Below are 26,022 nucleotides of genomic sequence, written 5' to 3' on the forward strand. Positions count from 1 at the left end.
AGAACATGGAAGGGAACAATTATTGATGTGGAAGAATTCAAAATACATATAAGAATACTATACACAGCTCTAAAAAGCTAAATTAGGGGCGCCTGGCTGGCTCAGTGGGTGGGGCTTGTGACTCTGGATCTTGGGGTTGTAGGTTTGAAGCCCTATGTTGGGCGTAGAGATTACTTAAAATCTTCAAAAGCTAAAATATCTACGTCCAATAAGTATACACCGTGAACCACAAATATGAGTCACGTACATAATTTGAAATTTTCTAGTAGCCACATTTTTTTAAAAAGTAAAAAAGTGAAATTAATTTTGATAACATTTAACCCAGTGTGTCTGAAATGTTATTTCAATTTGTAATCAATATACTTTTTAATTAGCTATTTTACAATTCTTTTTTCGAACTCTATTGAGATTCAATTGACATACGACACTGAGTGAAAAAAATTTTTTAATGTTTATTTTTGAGACAGCACGAGTCGGGGAGGGGCAGGAGAGGGAGACAGAGGATCTGAAGCAGGCTTTGCACTGACAGCCGCAAGCCCTATGCGGGGCTCAAACTCACGACTGTGAGATCATGACCTGAGTGGAAGTGTGATGCTCAACTGACTGAGCCACCCAAGTGCCCCAACGTTATGTGAGTTTAAACTGTACAACATGCGGGGCACCTGGCTGGCTCAGTTAGTAAAACATGACTTTTTTTTTTTTAATGTTTATTAATTTTTGACAAAGAGACAGAGACAGAGCACAAGCAGAAGAAGGGCAGAGAAGGAGACACGGAATCCGAAGCAGGCTCCAGGCTCTGAGCTGTCAGCACAGAGCCCAATGCAGGGCTCAAACCCATGAGCCATGTGATCATGACCTGAGCTGAAGTTAGAAGCTCAACTGACTGAGCCACCCAGGCACCCAGAGCGCATGACTCTTGATTTTGGGGTTGTGAGTTCCAGCCCCACCTTGGGCATAGAGTTTACTTTAAAAAAAAAATGGGGTACAACAGCTTTACTAGTCTTCTGAAGAATCATGAAGAGAGGAAACTCTCCAACTCATTTTATGTGTCTAATATTATCTGCATGCCAACACATGACAAGTCAGTATAAGAAAGGAAAGTTACAAATCTCACTCATGAACATAAATGCAATAATTCTAAAGAAAACATTAGCAAACTAAACCCATACACATAAACACTGAGAAAAATAACACCCACAAGTGAATTCTTCCGGCACAGAAAAATAATCCCACGTGGAAACACAGAAATTCAGGAAGGGAACAAGAGCACCAGAAATTGAAAATGAGTGAGTAAATCTAAATGAGTATTTACCGTATACGACACTAAAAATAATGTCATATGAGGACTCTAGCTGCAGGTGCTCTCAGAACTCACCAGGAGCTACCAAGGGAAAGATCTGCTGCCGCTGGGAGGAGGGAGAAGAAACCGTGTCATATTTAACCGCATTTTTCCAGTGTTGTAGTCAGAGTGAGTGCTGCTAGCTGCTGTAACGACTCTTGGAGTATCAGAACTCTTTGCCAATGCCACGGTAATTGGTAGCATTCAAGACCTGGTGCTCCATCAGGTCAGCCGAGTTCCTGAGTGACCGCACAAAAAGACAAAGAACCCTTCCCTTTGCCCAAGGTAAGAGCCAGAGGTCTTTACCTGGGCCCTGGGAGGGAGGGGTTTTGTTCTCCTCTCCCAATAGCATAAAGCTTTTGCTTTGAAGGCGGTTGCTTTTGCACTTCTGGGGAAGTAGTGGAGGCCTTATACTTCTCTCCTGGCAGCCACCATTAAATATTGCAACAACATGAGTGAAAAGAAGCCAGATTTAAAAGAGCACATACTGGGGGCGCCTGGGTGGCTCAGTAGGTTAAGCGTTCGACTCTTGGTTTCAGCCCAGGTCACGATCTCACGGTTCGTGATACGGAGCCCCGCACGGGGCTCCATGCTGCTTGGGATTCTCTCTCTCCCTTTCTCTGCCTTATCTTGCTCATGCACCATCTGTCTCTCTCTCTCTCAAAATAAACAAATTAATTTTAAAAAGAATATGATTCCACTTAGATGATAAATTAGGAAAGGCAATTCCAATATATGGTGGCAGAAAACATCAGCTGTTGCTGGGGCCAGGAGTGTGAATGGGGATTGCCTGGTGAAGAAGCAGAAGGAATTTTCTCAGATGATGGACAAGTTCTGTACCTTGACTCTGGTGACAGTTACATGGGCATATACATTTGTCAGAACTCCTAGTACTGTGTGCTCACAATGGGTGCATTTTTCTTGAATGTAAATTAAACCTCAATAAAGTTGATTTTTAAAAATTACAAAAATTAGACACAAATAATTCAATCACATCAGTATTAAGCATATTTGCTCAATAGAAGACACTGTTTACAAAGTTAATGGATGATAAATCAGAGAGATATTTGCAATGTCTAAACCGAATAATAAACTGCCATCAAAAAGTGAGACAAGAGGGGCACCTGGCTACTGGTAGAGCATGCAATTCTTGATCTTGGAGTTGTAAGTTCGAGCTCCATGGCAGGTGTAGAGATTACTTAAAAATAAAATCTTACGGGCACCTGGGTGGCTCAGTTGGTTAAGCATCCGACTTCGGCTCAGGTCATGATCTCACAGTCGGTGAGTTCGAGCTGTCAGCACAGAGCCTACTTCAGATCTTCTATTCCCCTCTCTCTCTTCCCCTCCCCTGCTCATGTTCACTCTGTCTCTCTCTCACAGATAAATAAATATTAAAAAATTTAAAAAATAAAATAAAATCTTACAAAAAATTCAGGAATAATAGCAGTGAAACTGACAAATCACTAGTAGTAATTAGTAAAATATATTGTGCAAACACCAAAAATACAGTTCTCAGACCAGGAACACTAAAACCAAAACATGGAATGAGGCTCAGGAGTATATTGTTAAAAAGCAGTTTATATAGTGAGAAAGTAGTGACTATTTCTCACAATGATTTGTTATTAGAATATTCTTAAATGATAAGGAAATGGTCAGTGGTTACCACCTATCAACCTTGGGAAACAGTTCAACTTTTGCTTGTGATTTCCAGAGGCATATGCAAGAAATGACCCAGGTCAAGTTAGTCTTGCAAAATAAGCTAAATTAAGCTTTGTTTGTATGACTAAAATGGTTTTGTCTGCTGAAGAATTTTCAAGCAAGCCTGGTCTCCATTTGTTTTTCATTTTAACATTATCTTGATTTTAAAACCAGATAAAGGCAGCACAAGAAAAGTATAGACCCATTTGACTTGTGAGCATAGATACAAAAATCCTAAATATAAGATTTGCCAGGCAAAATACTTACTTTCCAGGAATGCAAGAATATTTTAATCAATAAAATTCACCATTTTTTTTTAAATTTTTTTTTAACATTTATTTATTTTTGAGACAGAGAGAGACAGAGCATGAGCAGGGGAGGGGCAGAGAGAGAGGGAGACACAGAATCCGAAACAGGCTCCAGGCTCTGAGCTGTCAGCCCAGAGCCCGATGCGGGGCTCGAACTCACGGACCGCTAGATCATGACCTGAGCCGAAGTCGACGCCCAACCGACTGAGCCAACCAGGCGCCCCAGTGAAATTCACCATGTTTATAGGCTAGGGGAGAAAAATCATATGATTAATTATATGATTGACATATAATAAATGCATAAAAATATTTGCTAACGTTCTACTTTATAGATGATATAAAAACGATATGCTATGATAAAAAAATTTTTAGCAAATTAGGAATAGCAGGAAGCTTCTTTTTGTGTAAAAATCGTTTGCCACCATGCTTTCACAAATATCATACCTGGTGGAGACACTTTAAACCCTTTTCCATTAAATGTTGGACCAAGACAAAAATTCCCATCTTCACCGTTACTGTGTAACTAACATATGGCTAGAGCCCCTAGCAAATGCTATAGGAAAGGACAAGAAATAGGAAATGTAAAGACTTGTAGTAGAAGCTCTACAAAGCCCCGTGACATCTCTCAACTTAGGGGTGTTTTCTTGTCCCTCAAGCAGGGCATGCTGGAAGTGCTGCCCAAGGGAGCAGCTCTTGGCCAAGGACAGATGGGGCTTGGGGGAAAACTTCCCATTTCCTTGCCTCTGGGGTGAGTTGACTCTGAAGTGTGTTGTGTCTTGAGTTCCAGAATTCCCCAGTGGGATTTAGCCCCAGGTGGCTGCAGTAGTAATGAGCTCCAAAGTGCATCATTTTTCTTCCTTTTTTTTTTTTAATTTTTTTTCAACGTTTATTTATTTTTGGGACAGAGAGAGACAGAGCATGAACGGGGGAGGGACAGAGAGAGAGGGAGACACAGAATCGGAAACAGGCTCCAGGCTCTGAGCCATCAGCCCAGAGCCCGACGCGGGGCTCAAACCCACGGACTGCGAGATCATGACCTGGCTGAAGTCGGATGCTTAACCGACTGCGCCACCCAGGTGCCCCATCTTTTTTTTTTTTTTATATAAGTTCATTTTGAGAGAGAGTGGGGGAGGAGCAGAGAGGGGGAGGGAGAGAGAGAGAGAGAGAGAGAGAGAAAGAGAGAGAATCGCAAGCAGGCTCTGTGCTGTTAGCTTGAAGCTCGATGCAGGGCTTGAACTCATGAACTGTGAGACCATGGCCTGAGCTGTAGTCGAGTGCTTAACTGACAGAGCCACCCAGGCGCCCCAAAGTCCATCTTTTACTGGCTTCATGCCTCCCATTCCCTACTGGTGCCTCCTGGCATCACCTCCCAAATAAACTACTTGTACCCAAATCCTGATCCTTCCGTCTGGGGGAATCCGACCTAAGAATGGTGTCAAATGCTTTTTCTATGTTGTGACTGTGATTTTCTTTTTTCCTTTGTCAGTGCAATGTCTTACATTGATAACGTACTGATGTAAGACCATTCTTGTACTCCTGGATAAACCTTTCTTGGTCATGATGTTTTTATTCACCTCTGGTTTCATCTGGCTGGTAATTTATTTTTCTCTCATTTAATTCATAAGTGAAAATAGCCTATAATTTTCTTTTACTGTCCTTATCTAGTTGTGGTCAATCTTATTTCATAAAATGAGTAGAATTCCTTTTTTTCCTATCTTCTTAAAAAATGTATATGAAGAGACGCCTGGGTGGCTCAGTGGGTGAAGTGTTGGACTTTGGCTCTGGTCATGATCTCACGGTCTGTGAGTTCAAGCCCTGTGCTGGGCTCTGTGCTGACAGCTCAGAGCCTGGAGCCTGCTTTGGATTCTGTGTCTCCATCTCTCTCTGCTTGCACTCTTTCTCTCTCTTTCTCTCTCTCTCTCTCAAAAATAAATATAAAAAAAATGTATATAAAGAGAGAAAAACAACAAAACAAAACAAAAAGAATACATATAGGGGGAAATTATTTGTAGTGCTACATAACCTGATGTCTTTCGGTAGGTATAGACTTTTGATTTTTTATTTTCTTTACTGATTATTAGTTTATTTAGGCTTTTGTTTCTTATTCAAATTATGTATATTTATAGGGCACCCTGGTGGCTCAGTCAGTTAAGTGTCCGACTCTTGATTTCCACTCAGGTCCTGATCTCACAGTTTGTGAGACAGAGCCCTGGGTTGGGCCCTGCACGGACAGCTCAGAGTCTGCTTGGGATTCTCTCTCTCCCTCTCTCTCTGCCTCTCCCCTGCACTCTCTTTCTCAAAAATAAACATAGGGGCACCCAGGTGGCTCAGTCGGTTGGGCGGCTGACTTCTGCTCAGGTCATGATCTCGCGGTCTGTGAGTTCGAGCCCCGCGTCGGGCTCTGTGCTGACAGCTTGGAGCCTGGAGCCTGTTTCAGATTCTGTGTCTCCCTCTCTCTGACCCTCCCCCATTCATGCTCTGTCTCTCTCTGTCTCAAAAATAAATAAAAGCGTTAAAAAATTTTTTTAAAAATAAATAAACATTAAAACAAGAAATTATGTATCTTTACACATCATTTATATATATTATTTATATCATTTCTACTTTCTTGCACATGATTACCAATTTCATGTAGATACAATTTATTTATGTTGGAGCGCCTGGTTGGCTCAGTCAAGCAGCATGCGACTCCATTTTGAGGTCGTGAGTTTGAGCCCCATGTTGGGTGAGGAGACCACTTAATTTTTTTTAAATTTATTCACATAAATTTGTTTAAAATATCTTGTGATTTAAAAACCTTTACAGTACCTGATATTATATCTCTTTTTTCATTGTCTCCGGTGAATATTTTTCCTCTCTTTAAAATTTTTTTTTGACTAGTCTACTAGTTACTTCTGAAATGTTCCTCTAGTTTTGTTGAACCTGTTTGATTTCTTACAACCTTATTGAAGTACAGTTTACATGTCGTAATATTCACCCATTTCAAGTGTACAATTCAGTGATATTTATTTATTTATTTATTTATTTATTTATTTAATTTATTTTGAGAGAGAGAAAGAGAGAGAGGGGCAGAGGGAGAGGGAGAGGGAGCAAATCCTAGGCAGGCTCTGTGCTGACAGTGCAGAGCCTGACACGGGGCTTGATCTCAGAAACTGTGAGATCATGACCTGAGCACAAACCAAGAGTCAGATGTTTAACCGACTGAGCCACCCAGGCGCCCCTCAATTCAGTGATTTTTAGAAAATTTACTGAGTTGTGACATCATCACCATAATCTTATTTATTTATTCCTAGAGAGAGAGTGCATGAATGTGGGAGAGGGAGAGTGGGAGAGAGAGAGAGAGAGAGAGAGAGAGAGAGAGAGGGAATGAGAGAATTTTGAGCAGGCTCCACACTCAGCCTGGAGCCTAACTCCGGGCTTGATCCCACAACCTTCGGATCACGACCTGAGCTGAAGTCGAGTCCGACTCTCAACTGACCCACCCACATGCCCATATACTCCAACTTTAGAATATTTTCATCACCCTAGTAAGGTTCTTCATGTCTATTTACAGTTAATCCTCATTTCATAGCAACATTAATCTATTTTCTGTCTCTGTGAGTTTGCCTTTTCTAGATGTTTCATGAAAATAGAACCTTAAAATATGTGGTCTTTTGCCTCTTCCAGACATTTCGTATCAGCGAAATCATATGTGTTCTTTGGGGTTGGGCTTCTTTCACTTAATGCGTCTGGATGAACTTCTCCATTTTTGTTTCTCATTTCATTTCTTTCTGGGGTGATCACAGAGCCAGTCACAGAGCCCTGGGTTGGTGCACCTGGGTTGGTGCAGGCCTGGGGATGAGCTAAGGCTTGGACCTCTCATCCCCTCAGACCTACAGCTTCTGCAAAGTCACAATCTCCACTTCCCAGTGGGAAAGACTTCCCCCTTGTCCCCTCACCCTCTTTGTGGAGTTGGTCAAATGGACAGAAACTAATGAAAGACCCGCCTTTCAGCTTGTTTGGGGAGGTTGAAACATTGGCTTTCTCAGTGAGAATTTTCCTTCTTTTAGTGGCAAAGACCCTCTACAGTTCTAACTGCTCGGGAAGGTGTTGGAACCTTTCAAACCTCTTGGCAACCTTTACTCGGGGAATGTGTTGTGCAGACCACCACCAGCATCCCAGACTTCTTTAGTTAGTTTTCCAAACTAACAACTACACTTCCTATTTGCACCCTGCTCAAGAAGGGGTGAAAACATCTCAATATTGGCATTCTCTGTAGGGGTGGGGATTCCCAGAGAGTGACATTCCCTGAAATGCTATTTGATTATGAGGTAGATTTATAATCCAGTCTTCCTATCCCTCAGCATGCTTTATTTGGAAATGTAATATAAAAAGTGGCCAGGTTTTTTGTTTTTGTTTTTACCAGCAAGATGGCTTTATACAAGAATATAAGAAAATCACAATTCAGGACATGCACGCTAAGGCAAAACCATAGGCAAATACAACAGACGAAGGAAAATAACTTTATTTTATGGAGAAGGAGAAAATTGGAGAGAATTGTTTGGAAGGAAATCCTATCAGAGAAAAGCAAGAGTTTGGGGTGATAATGGTTTTCCATTGACTGAGTTACCAGGGTAGTCAATTTCTTCCCCAAGATGCAATATGCATCTTTCCCTGTTGGGCCCTGTAATTGATGGTTTTCCTGTTGAATATTCTTTTTTTTTTTTTTTTAATTTTTTTTAACGTTTATTTATTTTTTTTTTCAACGTTTTTTTTTTTTATTTTATTTTTGGGACAGAGAGAGACAGAGCATGAACGGGGGAGGGGCAGAGAGAGAGGGAGACACAGAATCGGAAACAGGCTCCAGGCTCTGAGCCATCAGCCCAGAGCCTGACGCGGGGCTCGAACTCCCGGACCGCGAGATCGTGACCTGGCTGAAGTCGGACGCTTAACCGACTGAGCCACCCAGGCGCCCCACGTTTATTTATTTTTGAGACAGAGACAGCATGAGCAGGGAAGGGGCAGAGAGAGAGAGGGAGACACAGAATGTGAAGCAGGCTCCAGGCTCTGAGCTGTCAGCACAGAACCCGACACGGGACTCGAACTCACGGACCGCGAGACCATGACCTGAGCCGAAGTCGGCCGCCCAAACGACTGAGCCATCCAGGCGCTCCTCCTGCTAAATATTCTTATATTGGGGTTTGCAATTGACAATTTTTCTGTAATTAACATCAAGTGCTGCCAGATCCCCCTTCTAGCCTCAGGACTCCGCTCTAGTGAGGTTTCTTTTTATCAGTTTTCACAGAATCACCTTGTAGATTAGATAAATGTATCATTGTCCCAGTGACAGCGAACAGTAGCTGGTACAGTGGCAGTGGAGCGTGTCAAACAGGCAGGATCAAAGATGATGGTGGTCAAAGAAAACTTCAGTTCTATCTGTAATGAGCTCATTTTTTAAAATTGGGAAATTAAGACTAAGAAAGTTTTTACTTAATATGTATATATACCTTAAGATCCATCATAAAGCATGTGATAACTAAGTTCTTTCCCCCAGCCCTCTAATGCTGACCGGTTTGTGGATCCTGGTCGGGAAGAGCCCCTGGGAAGCAGGAAACGAGCGAGGAAGCCCAGGCCTCCAGGGCCTGACGGCGGCCGCAAGGGGCGCAGGATTTCGTGCACTAGGAGGCAGCACCACGCCGAGGAAACCGCACTGGATCCGCCAACGGGATGTGCAGCCTGGGGCTGGTGCCTTTGCCCGCCGGGAGTCCTCACTTGAAAAGTGGGCGCGAGCAGAGCAGGCTTGCGGAGTAGTTGCGGGGCAGATTAAGTGATTAATGATGCCTTTCACCTTCTTGGCCTTTGGACAACAAATCAGTGGGCGTTCGCGAAAGCCAATTTGCTTCCCCTCTCGCCCCCACAGACATTTTGAGAGCCACGCGGCGTGGCTGGCCTCGCAGACCCGGGCCGGTCCCGCGGAAGGATGCTCTAAACTCTGTTAAAGCCCAGCCCGTAGCTCGCGGGCGGGCGGCGCGCAGGGGACTACAGTTTCCAGAGTGCCCTGCGGCGACGGGCGGAGCCGGGGAGCGCCCGCAGCCAATTAAGGGGTCTTCGGGCGTTGCCGGGGAGCGGCAGGTGGAGCCGGGCCGTGGGTGGGCGCGGGGCCAGGTCCCCAGAACGCGTCCCGAGCCCCGGTGGGGGCGCGGCGCGAACTGGGCGGGCAGTCGGGAGGCGGCCCCCGGGACGGGACCGAGCGGGGGCGGGGACCGCGGCCGCCTGCGCGGTTCCGGGTGCTCCCGCCGCGCGCAGCCCGGGGCGCACTTGACCGGGGACGGGCTGCGGGGAAGGGCGGGTCTGGGGAGAACCCCCGAGCGCCGCGGCGTCCTCCAGCCCCTCCTCCTCGCGGCCGCCGGAGCCACAGCCTGAGCCCGAGCCGGAGCCGGCGCCACCTCGCCCCCCGGCTCGCGCGCCCTCAGCCATGGCTTTCGCCAATTTTCGTCGCATCCTGCGCCTGTCTACCTTCGAGAAGAGAAAGTCCCGCGAATATGAGCACGTCCGCCGGGACGTGGACCCCAACGAAGTGTGGGAGATCGTGGGCGAGCTGGGCGACGGCGCCTTCGGAAAGGTTTACAAGGTGAGGGCGCTGGGGATGGGTGGCCCCGGGCGCGTGGACCGGGTCCGGAAGGAAGGGGCGCGGGCCCGGATCAGCCCTGGCCCCGGCTCAGAAGGGCGCAGAGGGGCTGCCGGCCCTGAACTCGGGGTTCCACGCTTCGGTCCTGGTGACCCTTGTTCTTTGGGGAGACCCTCCCTCAGCCCGGCTGGTCCCTCCGTGCTGGGCGCCCCCTCTGGTCACGGCCGCTGCCCCCAGCTCGTTTCTGAGTACTTCCTGTGCGTCCGGCACCGCGCTCGGCGCCGCAGGGGGAGACAAAGGGGCGCTTATAGGACCTTGGCATCCGAGACGAGGCATCCGCCGTAAAACGGATTCTAGGCATACTTTGTAAGGCCACACAGATGCTGTGAGAATGCCGAGGCGTGGAGACCGAGAAACTTCTGCCGTGTCTGGAAGAGTTGGGATCGGTGGAGCTGGGGACACACCTGAACTTGAGCCAGAGCCAGGAAAGGAGGTGGCCCTAGAGTGAGGTGTTAGGCTTGGAAAGAAGGGGAGGTCAGAGCTCTGTGAATATTAGGCTGCAGGGATTGGATTTGACTGTGTGTGTGAGTCACAGCCGGGGAGCCTTCCAGTTTGCAGTCAGTCACCTTTCCCCTAGAGGAATAAGGGGGCAGAGAGCTTTTGTGGAGGGATGGGTGGGGCAGAGCTGATTAATTCTAGACACGTTTGCAGCAGGTCATTGTCTGGTTCCTGCTCCTGTGAACCAAGTCTGAGTTGCTGAGTTGTACTGGAGACCCAAACACATAGGGCTTGACTCCACCCTTCTCGTCCCCCCCCCCCCCCCCATCTCCTTTCCCTGAAGCTTTACTGAGAGAATCCCTCAGTTGCTGTGTAACTCCAGGAGGGGTCTTCCTTCCTAAGGCACCATCACCGTTCTTGGGGCTCCAGTTAGCTTGTACCCCACTCTGACCCCAGGATTGCCCTTTCAGGAGGCTGGCCCACAGAGGGGGCTTCTCCAGACCCACCTGCTCAGGACTTGCTCTCTGCCCTGCAAGTGGTCTAGAGCCTAGTTACCAAAGTGTAGTCCCTGGCATTAGCATCACCTGGGAGCTTGTTAGAAATGCAGACTTGCAGGTCCCGCCCCAGCCCTGCTCAATTAGAGCCTGCATTTTAACAAGATGCTCAGGTGATTGCTAAGCGCACTGAGTTTGAGAAGCACGGCGCCTAGGGGCAGTTTTGAGGCCATTCAGGCCCCCTGGGTGCCTGTGTTGTTACCTCACCACCTCTCCTCAGAGCCCGCACTTCCTGTTACAGGGCGGAACCCCCACTGGAGCAGAGGTCCTGTGGTTGGAGAAGCAGGCCTCTGTGTCACTCACACCCGTGGCTTTCTGGCTGCCTTGATTTGCTGCCCTTCTCTGCTTGAGGGCTCTGCTGTCTTTGAGGACAGCCAGCACATTCTTAACTTGGCACATCTCTTCTTTACCCTTCTCACAGCTGCGTCTTCCTCCTGGTGGCCCCAGGAAACTGCCCTCAGCCTTGCAGCAATCTTCCTGGACATGCTGCCTTCTCCAGTGGGAGCCTGCTCTTCCAGATGTGCCCTGACCACCACGAGGGCAGCTGGACCCTTGGTCAGCTTACCACATCCTTTTTGTCCAGAAGATGCAGTTGGTGTTTTTAGCTCACACTGTTGGCTCTCACTGATGTTTCTTGTCTGTTAGGGGCTGGCTTTCAATCGCAGTCTTGTCCCCCTCTCCCAGTGTATCCTGGCTCCATATGGATCATTTTCTTTCAAACCTAAATGCAGAACTTTGCTTTTATACTGGTTAAGATTTCCCCCTTGTCAGTTTCACTTGTCATTTCCGCCTGCTTTAGCCCTGTAAAACGCCCTTGCTACTCTGGAAGTTTCATGCAGAGGAGTGCATCTGATTCACAAGTTGCTTTGTCTCCTGGTATCTCCAGAGTAAGGGGACCCTTTTTAAGTGAATCTAGTTCCCCAAGCTGTGAGCTGCCTCACACCATCTCAGAACCCCTGATTTTCTCATAATTAAGACAAGGGAGAGCTAGGCCAAGAGAGCTGTGTGATGGCTGATACTCTTGGACAATTTATTAGGTCACCTGCTTGGGCTTAGGGTGTGACCCGCTGATCTAACCCGACCTCATGTTGTGTGTGGGGATACTGATACTGGGGCCCTGGGAGAAGAAGGGCTCTTCAGAAGAAGAACCCAGGGCTCTGAGCTTCAGTTTAACACTTGCCTTAGTTACCAGCTAAGGAAGACCCATCCTGGATGGGAGATCCCTGTCACCCAGGCTTCCTATTCTGAAGTACTGCTTGCTCGGTCCCTTGACGTTGACGTTGAAGCAGGTATTGCTTTACGAAAGATTCTAATCAGGGACCATAACTCTTTCCCACTTCATTGTTCCCTGGCGTGGCCGCCATGGCAGCAAAGGCCGGAAGGTCCATCTAGGTTTTATGGCTGGGCCCAGGACTTAACGTTTTGACACAGTGCCTGGGGAACTAGCTGGCTGTGAACTGGGGAAGTAATGGCACCGCCTCATCTTTCTGTCTTAGAAGCAACAGGTTCTCCTGGCTCCCCACGTGGTGAAGACCTTCCCGAGGACTTCCCTGGCCTAAGATGCCTTAGGGATCCCAATTTGTCAGATGCGTGTCAGGACAAGACTGATTACAGGTTTCCTGATGAGTCTTGCAGAAGCTCAAAGCCTAAACATTAGCAGTCTCAAGATAGGGAGCCCCTTTGCTCCCCTTCTCCCTGATAAACCGACATTTGGCCTCAGGAGAGAGAGGAGGGTTGGATTAATTTTGGGCGGAGTCAGGGTCCTTCTCACCTAATCCTTGTGGGATGCAAATGGATTTCAAAAGAAAATCATTTCTAGCTTATTACTAGGTACAAAGCAAATGTTACCATATATATGGTTTCAAATTTCTTATATCATTTCAAAATTCTTTTTTTTTCTTAATTTATTTTTTAAACGTTTATTCCGTTTTGAGAGACAGAGAGATACCATGAGCCGGGGAGGGGCAGACAGAGAGAGGGAGACACAGAATCGGAAGCAGGCTCCAGGCTCTGAGCTGTCAGCACAGAGCCTGATGTGGGGCTCGAACCCATGAACCGTGAGATCATGACCTGAGCCGAAATCGGCTGCCCAGCCAACTGAGCCACCCAGGCGTCCCCATTTCAAAATTCTTCTTAAAAAAATCATCTTTATTCTGAAGACAAGGTAGAAAGGGGAGGGAGTGGTTGATATCCTATTGAGTAGAACGAAGCTGCCTTTAAGCAGGTTGTGGTTGCTGTTATAGCGGCAGGATGGTACTCGTGTGCTGAGCACAGAGTGAGCAAACATCAAGAGTTGGGTTGGGGGTGCCTGGGTGGCTCAGTTGGTTGAGCGGCAGACTCTTGGTTTTGGCTCAGATCATGATCTCACAGTTTATGGGTTTGTGAGTTCAAGCCTCATGTTGGACTCCCCACTGACAACACCAGAGCCTGCTTGAGGTTCTCTCTCCTTTTCTCTCTGCCCCTCTCCTGTGCATGCTCTCTCTTAAAATAAAAATAAACTTTTCTTTTTTTAATTGTTTATTTTTGAGAGAGAGAGAATGAGAGTGTGTGTGTGAGCGGGGGAGGTCCAGAGAGAGGGGGAGACACAGAATCTGAAGCAGGTTCCAGGCTCTGAGCTGTCAGCATAGAGCCTGACACGGGGCTCAAACTCATGAACCTCGAGATTATGACCTGAGCCGAAGTCAGAGGCTCAACTGACCCAGCCACCCAGGCGCCCCTCAAAATAAAAATAAACTTTAAGAGTTGACCTAGCAGTCTGAGATTATTTTTCTGCCTTTTTTTTTTCTTTTTAAAGATTTTATTTTTAAGTAACCTCTACCCCCAATGTGGGACTCAAACTCACAGCCCTGACACCAGGAGTCACATGCTCCACTGACTGAACCAGCCAGGCGCCCCATTTTTCTGCTTCTTAAAAAAAACTATTTTGGTTCTGATCTTATGCTGCTTGTGAGCTGTTAAAAGCCTTATGATTTTGCAAAGAACGTTTTTTTTTTTTCTGTAGGTAAAAAGAAAAACACCATCGTAATAAGTCCCATCCATTGCTTTTGACATTTTGATATATTTCCTTACAGACTTTATCAGCTTTTATGGTGAGAAAAATGTTTTAATGCAGGGTTGGAATCATACAATCATACATACCTACAGTGTTGTATACTGTCTTTCGTTCCTAAAACATCTTTCCGTATTATTCTAAATGCTTCCTACATACTTTCTGTGATGGCTCAGTACCGCCTTGCTCTTAATCTTACTGGATATTTAATTTTTTTTTTAAATTAAATGATTTTTTAAAAAACGATTAAATGCTTATTAAGTGCTGTGTGCTGTGTTAAGCACTGTACATAATATAGTCAGTTCTGCTGTAATGTAAATAAGCGTTCCTAAAAATTTTGGAGCTGTGCAAAATCAGTAAAGAATGGACGCCTTATAAGACATGCTGCTAAGGGCAGTGCTTAAAAAATGGCAGCAGGAGCCCATAAAAAAAAAAAAAAAAAAAGGAAGCTAAGAACCCCGTGGTACAGTTGTACACAAGTTTTGCAGATAAGAAATACAAACATACTACAATAAATATAGCACTGTATGGTGAAAAAGAGCTGCCGGGTGCTGTGGCCGTGGGTGCGTTAGGGCAGGTGAAGCCATGGGAGGAGGGTTATCTGAAATCTGGCACTAGGTGGGACCCCAGATGTGGAGGGCTGTGGCCCCGAGGCCGCTGACAGATGTTTGAGGTGCATGCCTGTGTGTTGTGGGCATTTCTTTGCAGCTTGGTTTGGGTGGATGCAGTTTTCCGTGTTCACCTAGTGTTTCTGGCAGACAAAACTGCCCGTGAGCAAATTCACATTTAAGCGTCTTGATGAAATTGTTCCGTAATATATCAGTAGTCTTGGGACCGAGTTGGCGTGTCCAAAGTGAGCATTATGGCTGAGCTGTACGTTGATGATGAGTTTTGCTGGTAAAGTTCTTTTTGTGTTTTAAATCCTTTTTCAGGCTAGACTCCCAGAAGGGCTTTACTGGGTTGAAGGGTATGCCTATTTGAGGATGATTTTTAACAGAAAATGAGAGAAGTTAGTAGAGGCTTCCTTTTGCCCCTTGCTCTCGCCAAGGGCCAATCCTCGAGTTCTCTGGGGCCTTGGAAAGGCCTGCCCTCCTTGGGGACCTCAGGTGCCCTTGGACCCAGAGAGCCATTGTTAACCCTCACCCTTCAAGTGCCATATCCTGCCCTGCGATTTCAGATGACAAAGCCGACAAAGGGGACGTTTGGTGAGGTGGGAGCCAGCTGTCAGGCCTTCCGCCCCTCCCGGCCAGAGTCATGCTTTCACCTCCTCTCCTGCCCTTAGTTTTAAGGCCCGGTTTCCGCTTCCTCTGGGGCTGCCGAGGGCTTGGCCTGTGCGCCTCCCCTCCTCCTCCTCCGGAAAGAGATCTGCCCCCAGGCAGTAACCTTATTTCCGCTCAGCCTAGTGTTTCTAAATAGAAGTCCATGCTATTGTGACTGTGTTCCTGGCTCGATCCTAAACTCAAGTGGCCCTAGCTTCCTGGGGTGTTGCCCACCTTGCGGGGTGGGGTGGCGGGGGTGGGGGTGTCTCTTGAGCAGCTGATTTAGCCCTGAGACCTTTTCTGGCTGGCTCCAGAGCAGGCCCTGGCGATGTGAGCTAAACAGCTAACCAGATCCCCACCCCCACTTCCATCTGGGTCCCCTGACCTCTGGAGGTTACCCAGACCAGGGGGCAACCGCAGGGACTGCCACCCCAAAGCCCCCAGAAAATAGCCCTGTGCCAGCTGCCGCTTAGGGCAGTACAGCAGGGTGATTAAGGGAAGAAGTTTGAGGGTCAGCAAGATCTGGGTTTCCACCTGAGCCAGTGACCTCCCACTCTGAGCCTCAGGCTCTTGTCTGTAAATGAAGGTGATAAGTCAGAGGATAGGAGGGCCAAGGTGCTTGTAGCTCCTGATCCCCACCCAGGAAGTGGGCAGGAAAGGAAGATACTTTGTTATTGTTGATGCTCTTGGTATCACAAAGAGAAGGTCCTGGCCAGTTACTGCTGTTTAACTGGGGACCAGGAAGAAATACGTTCGTGTTTGTAGTGACACAGAACCAGGGTGAGTTCGCTCCTTGGTGAGTCACAGGTACAGGTGGAGTTGTCCCGCAAAAACTTGTGGCAAATAAGCACATCACGGGGAATAACTTCCAAAGCCGTGACTCCCGGAGCAAGGGTGAATGGGCTCCTTTTTTTTAGGGTTGGGATGAATAGTTAGAAAGGGGAGCCTCGGCACCAGGTAGAAGCCGGCATAAAGTCAGGCATGTACCTGGAGGAAACACACCGATAAGTATATTCTGAGTCACGTAAATGAGGCTTGTGCTCCTTGGGCGGAGATTTTAGTATTGTAATGAGGGAACGGTAACTGTCAGTCATTCCACAGGTTCCTCCGTGGTCCATCTGTGCAGGTGTGGGTTGGGGGTTGAGCTCAAAATGGTCCGGGGGGGGGGGGTCTGGGCCGGCGGAGTTTGTCCTGGCCGTCCTTCTTGCTTGAGGGGTAGTTTCGATTTCCTTCGAGGATGCTGTGTCCATCACGCCTTTTGCCCGAGTTAAGAGATAGTTGGAAAGAAGAGCCTGAGGAAAAAGGTGGGACAAAGGTCTGTGGGAACAAGCGGGTGAGCAGTACAGGACAGGTCTTGGGGGTCTAGCTGGTGACAGTAGCTTGGCTCTTATGCCAGGGCTCGCCACCTCGGCACTGTTGACATTTTGGGCAGGAATCCTTTGTTGTAGGGGCTGTCCGTGCATTATTGGGTGTTAGCAGCATCCTTTGCTTCCACTCGTTAGAAGTGCCACCAGGGCCAGCACCACCCTCCCCTCGGCCCCCCTAGTTGTGACGGCCCGAAATGTCTCCAGACGTTGCCGCCTGCTCTCTGGGGGGCAGAATTGCTCTAGTTGGGCACCACTGCCTCATTGGAGTGAACTGGCCCGATTCACTATGGCAAACAGTATTTGTTCGTGTCTGCGGGTCAGGTCCCTGAGTGTAGGATGGGAGACTCAGGCCTTGCAGCCAGGGGGACCAGCGTTCGAATCCTGGCTGTCCCACTTAGCAGCTGTGCGATCTGAGCCTCAGTTTTCTCATGTGTACAGTGGGGCTGAGACTAGGACTCACCCCCCACGAAGGGCACAGCAGTTGGCTCAGAGGAGGTGCTCCGTGGTGACAGCGGCCTCCTCTGCTGCTTGGTGGGGGGAGGACACAGGGGGTTTTGCTGGGGAAAGTGGAGAAAGGGGAAGGCTTCCACCAGGCAGGGCAGGTGGGGTGGTGATAGCAAGCTGGAGAGAAGGAAGCCTGGGCCAGGAGAGAGGTCAGAGAGTGAGGCCTGAGGTTGCCAGCCTGCACACTGATTTGTGTGGCTCCCACGGTGGCTGAACCAAATTTGAAGCGATTGCCAGCATTTTGAAATCATGTGTCACATAAAAGCCCCCCTTCCCTCTGGCTACCACCAATCTGTTCTCTGTATTTAGGAGTCTGTTTTTGGTTGCTTTGTTTGCTTTTTTTCCCTAGATTCCACATATAAGTGAAATCATATGGCACTGGTCTTTCTCTGACTTACTTCACTTAGCATTATACCCTCTGGGTCCATCCATGTTGTCCCAGATGGCAAGATCTCATTTCTTTTTATGGCTGATTAATAGTAACATATAAAGTCTTCTTTATCCATCTATCTACCACTGGACACATGAGTTGCTTCCATATCTTGGCTATTGTAAATAATGCTGCAGCAGACATCGAGGTGCATATGTCTTTTTGAATTCGTGTTTTCACTTTCTTTGGGTAAATACCCGTAGTAGAAATACTGGATTGTGCGGTATTTCTATTTTTACGTTTTTGAGGAACCTCTGTCCTGTTTTCCACAGTAGCTTCAGCCGTTTGCCTTCCCACCGGCAGTGCACGAGGGTCCCTTTTTCTGCACATCCTCACCAACACTTGTTTCTTGTTTTTGATACTAGTCATTCTGAGTGTGAGGTGGTATCATTGTGGTTTTGATTTGCATTTTCCTGATGATCAGTGACGGTGAGCGTCTTTTCATGTGTCTATTGGCCAGCAATTTTTTTGTTTGTTGGTTCTTATTTTTCAATTCGCATCCAAGTTAGTTAGCATATAGTGCAATGTTGATTTCAGGAGTGGAATCTAGCGATTCATCCCCTACGTAGAACTCCCAGTGCTCGTCCCAACAAGTGTCCTCCTCAATGCCCATCACCCATTTAGCCCATCCCCCCACCCGCAAGCCCTCCAGTAACCCTCAGTTTGTTCTTTGTATTTAGGAGCCTCTTATGTTTTGTCCCCCTTCCTGTTTTTATGTTATTTTGCTGGTGGCCACCAGTTTAATAGTATATTCTATTTAACCCAATATATCCAAAGTATCATTTCAGGATATAATCAATATAGAATAAAAGAGATATTTAATATTCTTATTCCGTATTAAGTCTTTACAATTGGTTTGTGTTTTGTGTTTCCAGCACCTCTCAATCTGGGCTAGCCACATTTCAGGGGCTCAGTGGTGACATGTGACCGCTGTTCGGCACAGTGCAGATCTGGCCTCTGATGTTTACCAACACCTTGTGCCTTCCTCCTGGGCCCCTCTACACATTTCTGTTGCTGCCTCAAGTCCAGTGGTCAGTGGGTTTGGGAGCTGGGCATGGCCGGAGGGGCTGGCTAGGGCAGGGCCAGATCAAGAATACTATTTGGGGGCCCAGTCAAGAAGGCCTCGAATGCCAAGCTGAGGAATTTGGTTGTGTTGGTTTTGAGCTCAGCTAATGTCCTGCCTGCCCTGTGTCCAGGGCCTGACCAGATCAGCCTCCCGCAGTGTTAGAGTGGAGCTAGTTTTGGATGGTCACCAGAGGAGGGAGGTGGGGGATGTCAGAGCCAGGGTTCCTGGCTGCCCAAGGCCGGGGTAGCCATTAATGAATGAAGGCTGGGACAGAATGGCCACACCCTGCTGGCTGGAGCAGGTGGGGGTAAGAGGAAAGGCCAGAGCTGTGGTTGGGGCCCAAGTCAGAGCCCAGGGAGAAGCACTGACAGAAGGCATCCAGTCCAAGAATGAGATGTTGTACCAGGGGCGGGAGGCATGGAAGATTCTAGAGAGCAAGGGATGGTAGTTAGGAAGAGGCAAGAAGTTAGAGAGGATGAGGTGGGAAGGGAAACTCAACATTTGCCCGGGATCAGAGATGGCGTAGGAACTTGGATGAGTTTCTGGAGTTACAGCCTGGCTCGCTGCCTCTTGCGGTGATCCTGAGAGAAGTACTTACCCGCGTGCCTCTGTGTCTTTAGCTGCAAAACGGCACTGGGAGTCGTACTGCTGCAGGGTGGTTGGAGAGTGAAATAACCCAAGTGGTAAACCACTTGGCCCAGGACCTAGGAAAAGCTCAAATCCAGGGTAGCCATTGGAATTACTAATTGAGCACTTCCCGTGTGCCAGGCACTGTGGGTTCCAAGGTGAACAAGATAAATGAGTGGGGAGTTGCTCTTTCATCGTTGATGCTTCTGCCAACCTCGGGAAGGGCAAGGGTTAGTAAGCATCCTCTCTCCGCACCTGACGAAGCAGAGGCCCAGAGAGGTACCTGGATGGACTTGCTTCGGCTCACACCGCTTCTCCGTGGCAAGGCTGGGACTTGAACCTAGATGTCTCTGGCTAGGAGCCTAAGCCTTTTCTACTGTACAATATGGAGGGAAAGACGAGGGGGCTTAGTGTGAGGAAAGATTCTCGGGCCACCTCAGTGTGGTGTCTCCTTGTGGCCTTGGCGTTTCTGTGCCCAGCGACGTGACCCTCCTCCCTAGGCCTGACTCAACCTTAGCTGGGTCTGGGCCCCGAGATGGGGGCGGCGGCCTCTCACATGCAGAGGAAGTGGTGACTAGTGTAGGCAGGGTTCAGGCTCACAGAGGAAGTGGCGGGGGAAGCTGGGTGCTCCTGGCCTCCTCCTGGGGCTCTGGTGGGTGTGGGCGTGCTGGTGCCACAGCATCCTAAGGTTCTGGGTGCCCCTGAGTGCTGCCAGCAGGGTAGGGAGGCATGTTGCTCCGAAGAGCTTCTTCCTCCCTTCCCCTTTCTCCCCACCCCCCTTCTCCCTCCTCCGCTGCACTCACCTTCCTCTTCACTCACTCTTTTCTCTCTTCCCCTTTCTCTCTGCTTTCCCCTTTGCTACACTTTTTTTTTTTTCCTTCCTTTCTCCATAGCTTGCTTATTTTGTTTTCTCACTAACAGGCAATACCAGAACCAGAATTGAGGCCCTGAGACTCCAGAGGATTAACCACTGTGCTAGTGACTAAAGCGTTAACTGTAGCCAGCCTCTGTCCGGTGGGGGAGGGGCCACTGAGAGGAGTTGAAGGAAGGACCTCCCTTTTCTGTCTCAGGACCTTTGCACTTGCTGCTCTCTCTGCCTCCCACTCTCTTCCCACTACTCTGTGCAACCAGGGCTCCTTCTCATCCTCTGGGTCTCGACTGACACGTCCCTTCTCAGGCCTGCTCTGACTACCCCTCCCTGGCCATGGTGCCAGTTCCCTGCTGATTTCTTTCGGAGCTCCAGCCACAGACTGGGTTTCTTTTGCGTGTTGTCTTGTTTATTTTTCTTTCCTCTCTGGAAGATGTAAGGTCCCTGCAGGCAGGGAGTTCTCCATTTTTTTTGTGGCCAACATAGTAGATGCTCATAGCAGATGCTTAGTTAATTTCTCCTGTGTGAATGAACAACGAATGAGTAAATGCTAGCCCTAGCTTCTCTGTAGGCAGGCCCAGCACTGTGCTAATGAGTGTAGGCACGGGGATCCCTGCTGAGCTTTCTCCTAGTATCCCTGCCTCCTTGCTGTGTGACTTTGGGAAAGTCGCCTCACCTCTCTGAGCCTCAGCATCTTGAGCTGTGAAATGAGGATCGAGATAGCGCTTCCCTTAGAAAACTTAATAGAAGATGGAGACCTGGCCAGTCCTTACCATCCATAGTGCTCAGAATGGAGGGAGAAGTAAATGCCGTCGTGGTGCTGATGATTATTCCTGCTGGTTGACCAGCACACCTGGCTCCTGAGGGTTGGCAGGCAGAGTCCCTGGAGGCCCCTGGTCCGCCTCCCCTTTCTGGTCATGCAGGAGGCTGCTTCTTACATAGAAGTTGGTGTTTCGGGTTCCCGGGGGTCAGCCAGAAGCTTCTTGCTCTCCTGCCCAAGAACGTGATAAAGAGGCTCCACCCAGCCTTTGGGAAGCTCGCTCCCTGCCTGCTCCGTTGGGTCCAGGGTGGCCGCTCTGGGTGGTGAAAGAGCAACATTCATGCCCCAGAGGGCACGCCTGCCTTTGCCCTCCTTCCTGGAAAGCTCCGGCCTGTTCTGTCTGGGAGCCCAGGCCCAATTCTTGGCCCCTGAGGCTGTTGCCACCATCAAAGCTGGCTTTGTCACCCTGAGGCAATGACCCCATCGGAGCTGGCCTGCTTCCCTGTTTGGCCTGGAGATTCTTTCTACCTTTGTTTTGCCGCTTGCTTCGTGGGCTCTGGTCCCCTGGCTCTTATCCAAGCCTCCTCCTCCCTCGAGGGCCCTCCACCCCCACCCCGCTTTGAGGTGACAGGAAACCCACTGCTGCTTCTGTTGGCCAAGGAGGGAGCGGGGGACTGGTGCCTACAGTTATGAGGAACCGGTGCCGGCTCTGGCCGAGGCTCTGCTCTGTCTGTAGACCGTCTAAGGCCGACAAGGTGAACCTCAGAAGGCCTGTGGAGCACCTCCCACCTCCCACGGGAGCCCTGCCTCCGAGGCTCCTACTTGGTGGTGCAGGAGTCCCGGCTCGGCCCTTGTCGTCTTTTTGCTGTGTGACTTTAGGCGAGTGACGTTACCCCTCTGAGCCTCGGTGTCCTTTTCTGCAAAATGGGGATAATACCGTTCCTCTCACAAGTGGGACGTAATTCTTGTCCCGCACCATGGAATACTGGCAGGAGGTATTCCCAAATGCTCACGGCAGTTTTTCTGGGAGTATCGGTGTGTTTGTTTTTTTTTTTTTAACTGAAGTATAATTCACGTACATGTGATGTAATGTATAATTAATGTTACTAGTTTCATCTCGTGGTGATTCGACAGGTCTGTGTCTTTAACACCTGCAGTCTTATGAGGCCAGTACCCAAGGACACGCAGCCAGGATACAGCAGGACTGGCCTGCGCCTCGCTTCACATATTTATTACATCTCGTGTCAGCCAGGGCGTGGGGAGGGCTATCAGCCTGCACGACCGTGAGGCATGAAGCGGCCCAGCCATTTGGAGAGCTGTCTGGCATCTCGTGATGGAATCTCGGGCCCCTGGATGCAGCACCATGTGACGGCGTGGAGTGGCCTGACCATATGTCCGACCCGTCATGGCCTTGCCCTTTAGCGGAGCAGTCTGCAGCTATTGGAGCTGATGCCGCGGCAGAGTGTCCTGTGATCCACAGGGCCGATCGTGACGCCTTGTTAAATGGCATGACCGTCACCGCGTACAATACACGAGCATACTGGTCAGTGAAGTGAAAATGACAAATCAGTGTGTACAGTTTAACCCCACTTTTATAAGGTATGGGAGAACATATCCGTGGAGAGAGAGAATAGTGAACAAACGTTTGTGGGGTGCTCACTTCGGGCCAGCCCTGCTCCGAGCGTCGGTCACATGTTAATTAGCTCAATGAATGCCCACAACAGCCCGCGAGGCAGGAACTGCTTAGCAAAAGGAGGAGAGTGAGGGACAGAGAGGCCACATAAGTCCCCTGGGGTCACACAGCTGGGAAATGTTAGGGTGGGTTCAGCCACAGCAGGCACAGGCAAGAGGTGCTACAAAGTGCTACAGGCAGTTTTCTCTGGGATTATGGGTGTTTTTCTTTAACTGAAGTATAAGTAATGCACAGTGTTCTATTACGTGGACCATGTAACGATTCAGTAGTTCAGTGTAAAACTCCGTGCTCACCACGGTCAGCGGTTGCCATCTGTCCCCAAACAACATTATCACAGTATCATTGACTACATCCCCTATACTGTAATTTTTATCTCCATGACTTATTTTATAACTGGACGTTTGTACCTCTTAATCCCCTTTATTTCACCATCCCCCACCCACCTCCCCTCTGGCAACAACCAGTTCTCTGTATTTAAGAGTCTGTCTGTTGGTTCATTTGTGTGTTTTTTAGATTCCTTATAAAAGTGAAATCATAAGGTGTTTGTCTTTCCATCTCATTTTGTTTCACTTAGCGTGATACCCACTAGGTCTGCTCAAGGGATTATGGGTGGTTTGATTGTCTTGTAATAATACATTTTGAAGACTCTATTGTTTTTTAATGTTTATTTTTGGGGGGTGGGGGAGCAGAGAGAGAGAGAGAGATTGAGAATCCCAAGCAGGGGCTCGAACTCACAAACTGTGAGATCATGACCTGGGCTGAAATCAAGAGTTGGATGCTCAACCGACTAAGGCAGCCCTGGAGAAAGGCGCTTCCTTCTTTCTTCCCTCCCTCCTCTCTGCTCTTGACCCTGGGCCGCCCTCCTGCTGTGACTCAGCACCCATTCCTCTGCGGGCCCTCCGCTGGCTCCAGGGGGCTTGGGAGAGGTGGGAGCAGCGTCTCTACATCACCTTTCTCACCCCCTTTATCAGCACTAGGTGAGGTTGGATCCCCATCGCTTCTGAAGAGCTGAGATCTGAAGGCTCCCACATCCCTGGCCTAGTTGGACAGCTTGCCCGGGTTTTCTGTCAAGGCCACGGTGCGATATCTTTTAGGCTAATCCTGTTGGGTTTTGGTTTTTTATTTGCTAGCCCAGAAGGATTTGGAGGCTCAGGCATTCCCTGCTGTGTCAGGATGGCTCGCCAGACGTCTCTTCCCACCCCCCCACTCCCCCACCCCCTGGGAGAGAGTATTAAATGGCCGTCTTTGGAAGCCATACCACTCCTCTGCTTTGTGCTTCACAATCTTTGCCATCCTTAAGTGTCACTTGTTCTGAAACTTGGCACTCTCGTTCGTCCTGAGCTGAAACTTGGCCCAGCGATTATTGATAGGGAAGTGGTTTCTCTCCACTTGGCAGGACTCAGTAAGTGTGTATATCCTGCTCAGTCAGAGGCTTGGGCTTCCCCAAGGTAGAGAGGAGACAGCTTTCAAAACCAGAGAACAGCTAGAGATTCAGGAATATAAATACGTTGAGGAGAAAAGGGACTTCTCGTCACTTCCTTTCCATCCTTAGGTGGAGGGCATCGTTTCTTTTTTTGCACGGAGATGCCGATGCCAATTCAGCCATCCACCCATAACTTAAAAATACGTAGTGTGTACTATGGCTGAACATGGTGGCAGATATATTGGTGAACAAGCTAAACATGCTTTTAGGCTTTTGAAAGTGAAACATACACGGTCCTAAGCGAGGAACGTAACAGCCAGTAGTTAACCCATTAACCCATGGTGGTTTATAAACTTTCTCGTGTGTCTCTGGAATTGTCCACGTCTCTGCCGGGAAACTGAAGTCTGGTTCCTTGCCTTCCTGAAGGGCGCTTAGCTGGTAAGTAGTAGAGTCGGGATTTGAACCCAGCTCCTGTGCTTTTTCCATTCCACAAATCATTTGATGGAAATTTACCCATTTCTAAGTTTGCCAAGATGGGGACATGGGTGGAATGGAGTAGGGTAGGTGCCTGTAGAAAAAACCTTCTTGGCTACAATATGAAGGGAAGGAGAGAGTCTGGTGTTCACAGAAGCCAACAGTGTAGCTCAGGGTGCCTGGGTGGCTCAGTCAAGCATCTGACTCTTGATTTCGGCCCAGGTCATGATCTCAGGGTTTGTGAGTTTGAGCCCCGCATCAGGCTCTGCACTGACAGCGCAGAGTCTGCTTGGGATTTTCTCTCCCTCTCTCTCTCTGCCCTTCCCCTGCTTGCTCGTGCGTGCGTATGCACGCGTGCAAGCTCTCTCTCTCTCTCTCTCAAATAAATAAACTTAAAAAAACAACAACAACAGGCTCTAGTGCCTTTTGGAAAAAAAGATTTGATGATTGTTTACTGTCTAGTCATACTTTTCATTCCTTTCTTCCTGTCTCACACACACCTGTTCTCCCATCCACCCATTCGTAGTCCTGCTTGCTCACTCTCCTGTCCGTCCATCCTGCCACACGCCCATCCTTCCATGTAGCCCTCTCTCCCTCCCTCTCTTCCACTAACCCAGCCACCCACCCTCCTTTCCATGCACCTGTCCATCCAGCTCCCCGTCCACTACCCACCTGCCCATCTGCCTACCCATTCTCTCATCTTCCCATTTACTCACCCTCCCAGACTCCTATCCACTAGATATTCTGTGCCAGGCTCTGCGGGGTGGACTAGAATGAGTTAGACATGGGCTTAGCTTTTCAGAGCTCACAACGAAGTCAGAGAATCTTGGAACACCAATGCCTGGGGTACCAGGAGGTCTGTGAAGAAAGCCCTAATAAGGTGTCAAATGGTAGTAGGGGAGTTGGGGTTCTGAGAGCACTTCAGGGAGCAGGCTGTGGAGTTAGACTTTGTGGGATAAACACACGTATGGGGAAGGCACTCCGGCGGGGGGAAGAAACGCGTGGAAGTAGGAAGCAGGAGGGCACTGGCCATAGCAGGGGGTGCATGTGGAGGAGTACTGGACTCCCAGAAAAGTAGAAGGGGTAAATCACCCGGACTCCGTGTCCCAGGCCGGGGAGTTTGAGCTTTGCATCAGCAGCAGGGAGCCATTGAAGTTTGCCCCCAACGGGTTTCTGGCTGAAGGGAGTGAAGGAAGAGAAGGGGAAGGAGGACGGGCACACGTAGAAACTGGGTGGGAACCCCTGGAGATACTTCCTCTGGGGGGCTCCTGAAGGGAAAAAGCACTGGGCAGAAGGCTGGGCCTGCCTCGAGTCCTGATCGCACTTCCTAGCTGCATGACCTGGGACGGGGCCTTCATTTTTTCTTAACAGGGGCAGACAGAACAGCTGCCTACCTCGTGGACCTATGCCGGACACTGGTGAGGGGATGCTTATCCCGCCTCAAGAGATCTCAGGAGGTCTTGGCCGGCCTTCTTCCTGAGGCCCACAAGACCCAAGT

General features: G+C 48.8%; 1 protein-coding gene across 1 annotated transcript in view; it reads left to right on the forward strand.

The window, feature by feature from the left end:
- The first annotated feature begins 9,558 nt into the window (after positions 1-9,558).
- STK10 (serine/threonine kinase 10) overlaps positions 9,559-26,022 on the forward strand; it is a 117,516-nt gene continuing 101,052 nt past the window's right edge. Inside the window, exon 1 of the mRNA XM_043596003.1 lies at positions 9,559-9,955. Coding sequence (XP_043451938.1) covers positions 9,800-9,955 — 156 coding nt within the window. The 5' untranslated portion in view covers positions 9,559-9,799. The remainder of the gene's footprint in view (positions 9,956-26,022) is intronic.

Source organism: Prionailurus bengalensis, chromosome A1, assembly GCF_016509475.1.
Source record: "Prionailurus bengalensis isolate Pbe53 chromosome A1, Fcat_Pben_1.1_paternal_pri, whole genome shotgun sequence".
NCBI lineage: Eukaryota > Metazoa > Chordata > Mammalia > Carnivora > Felidae > Prionailurus > Prionailurus bengalensis.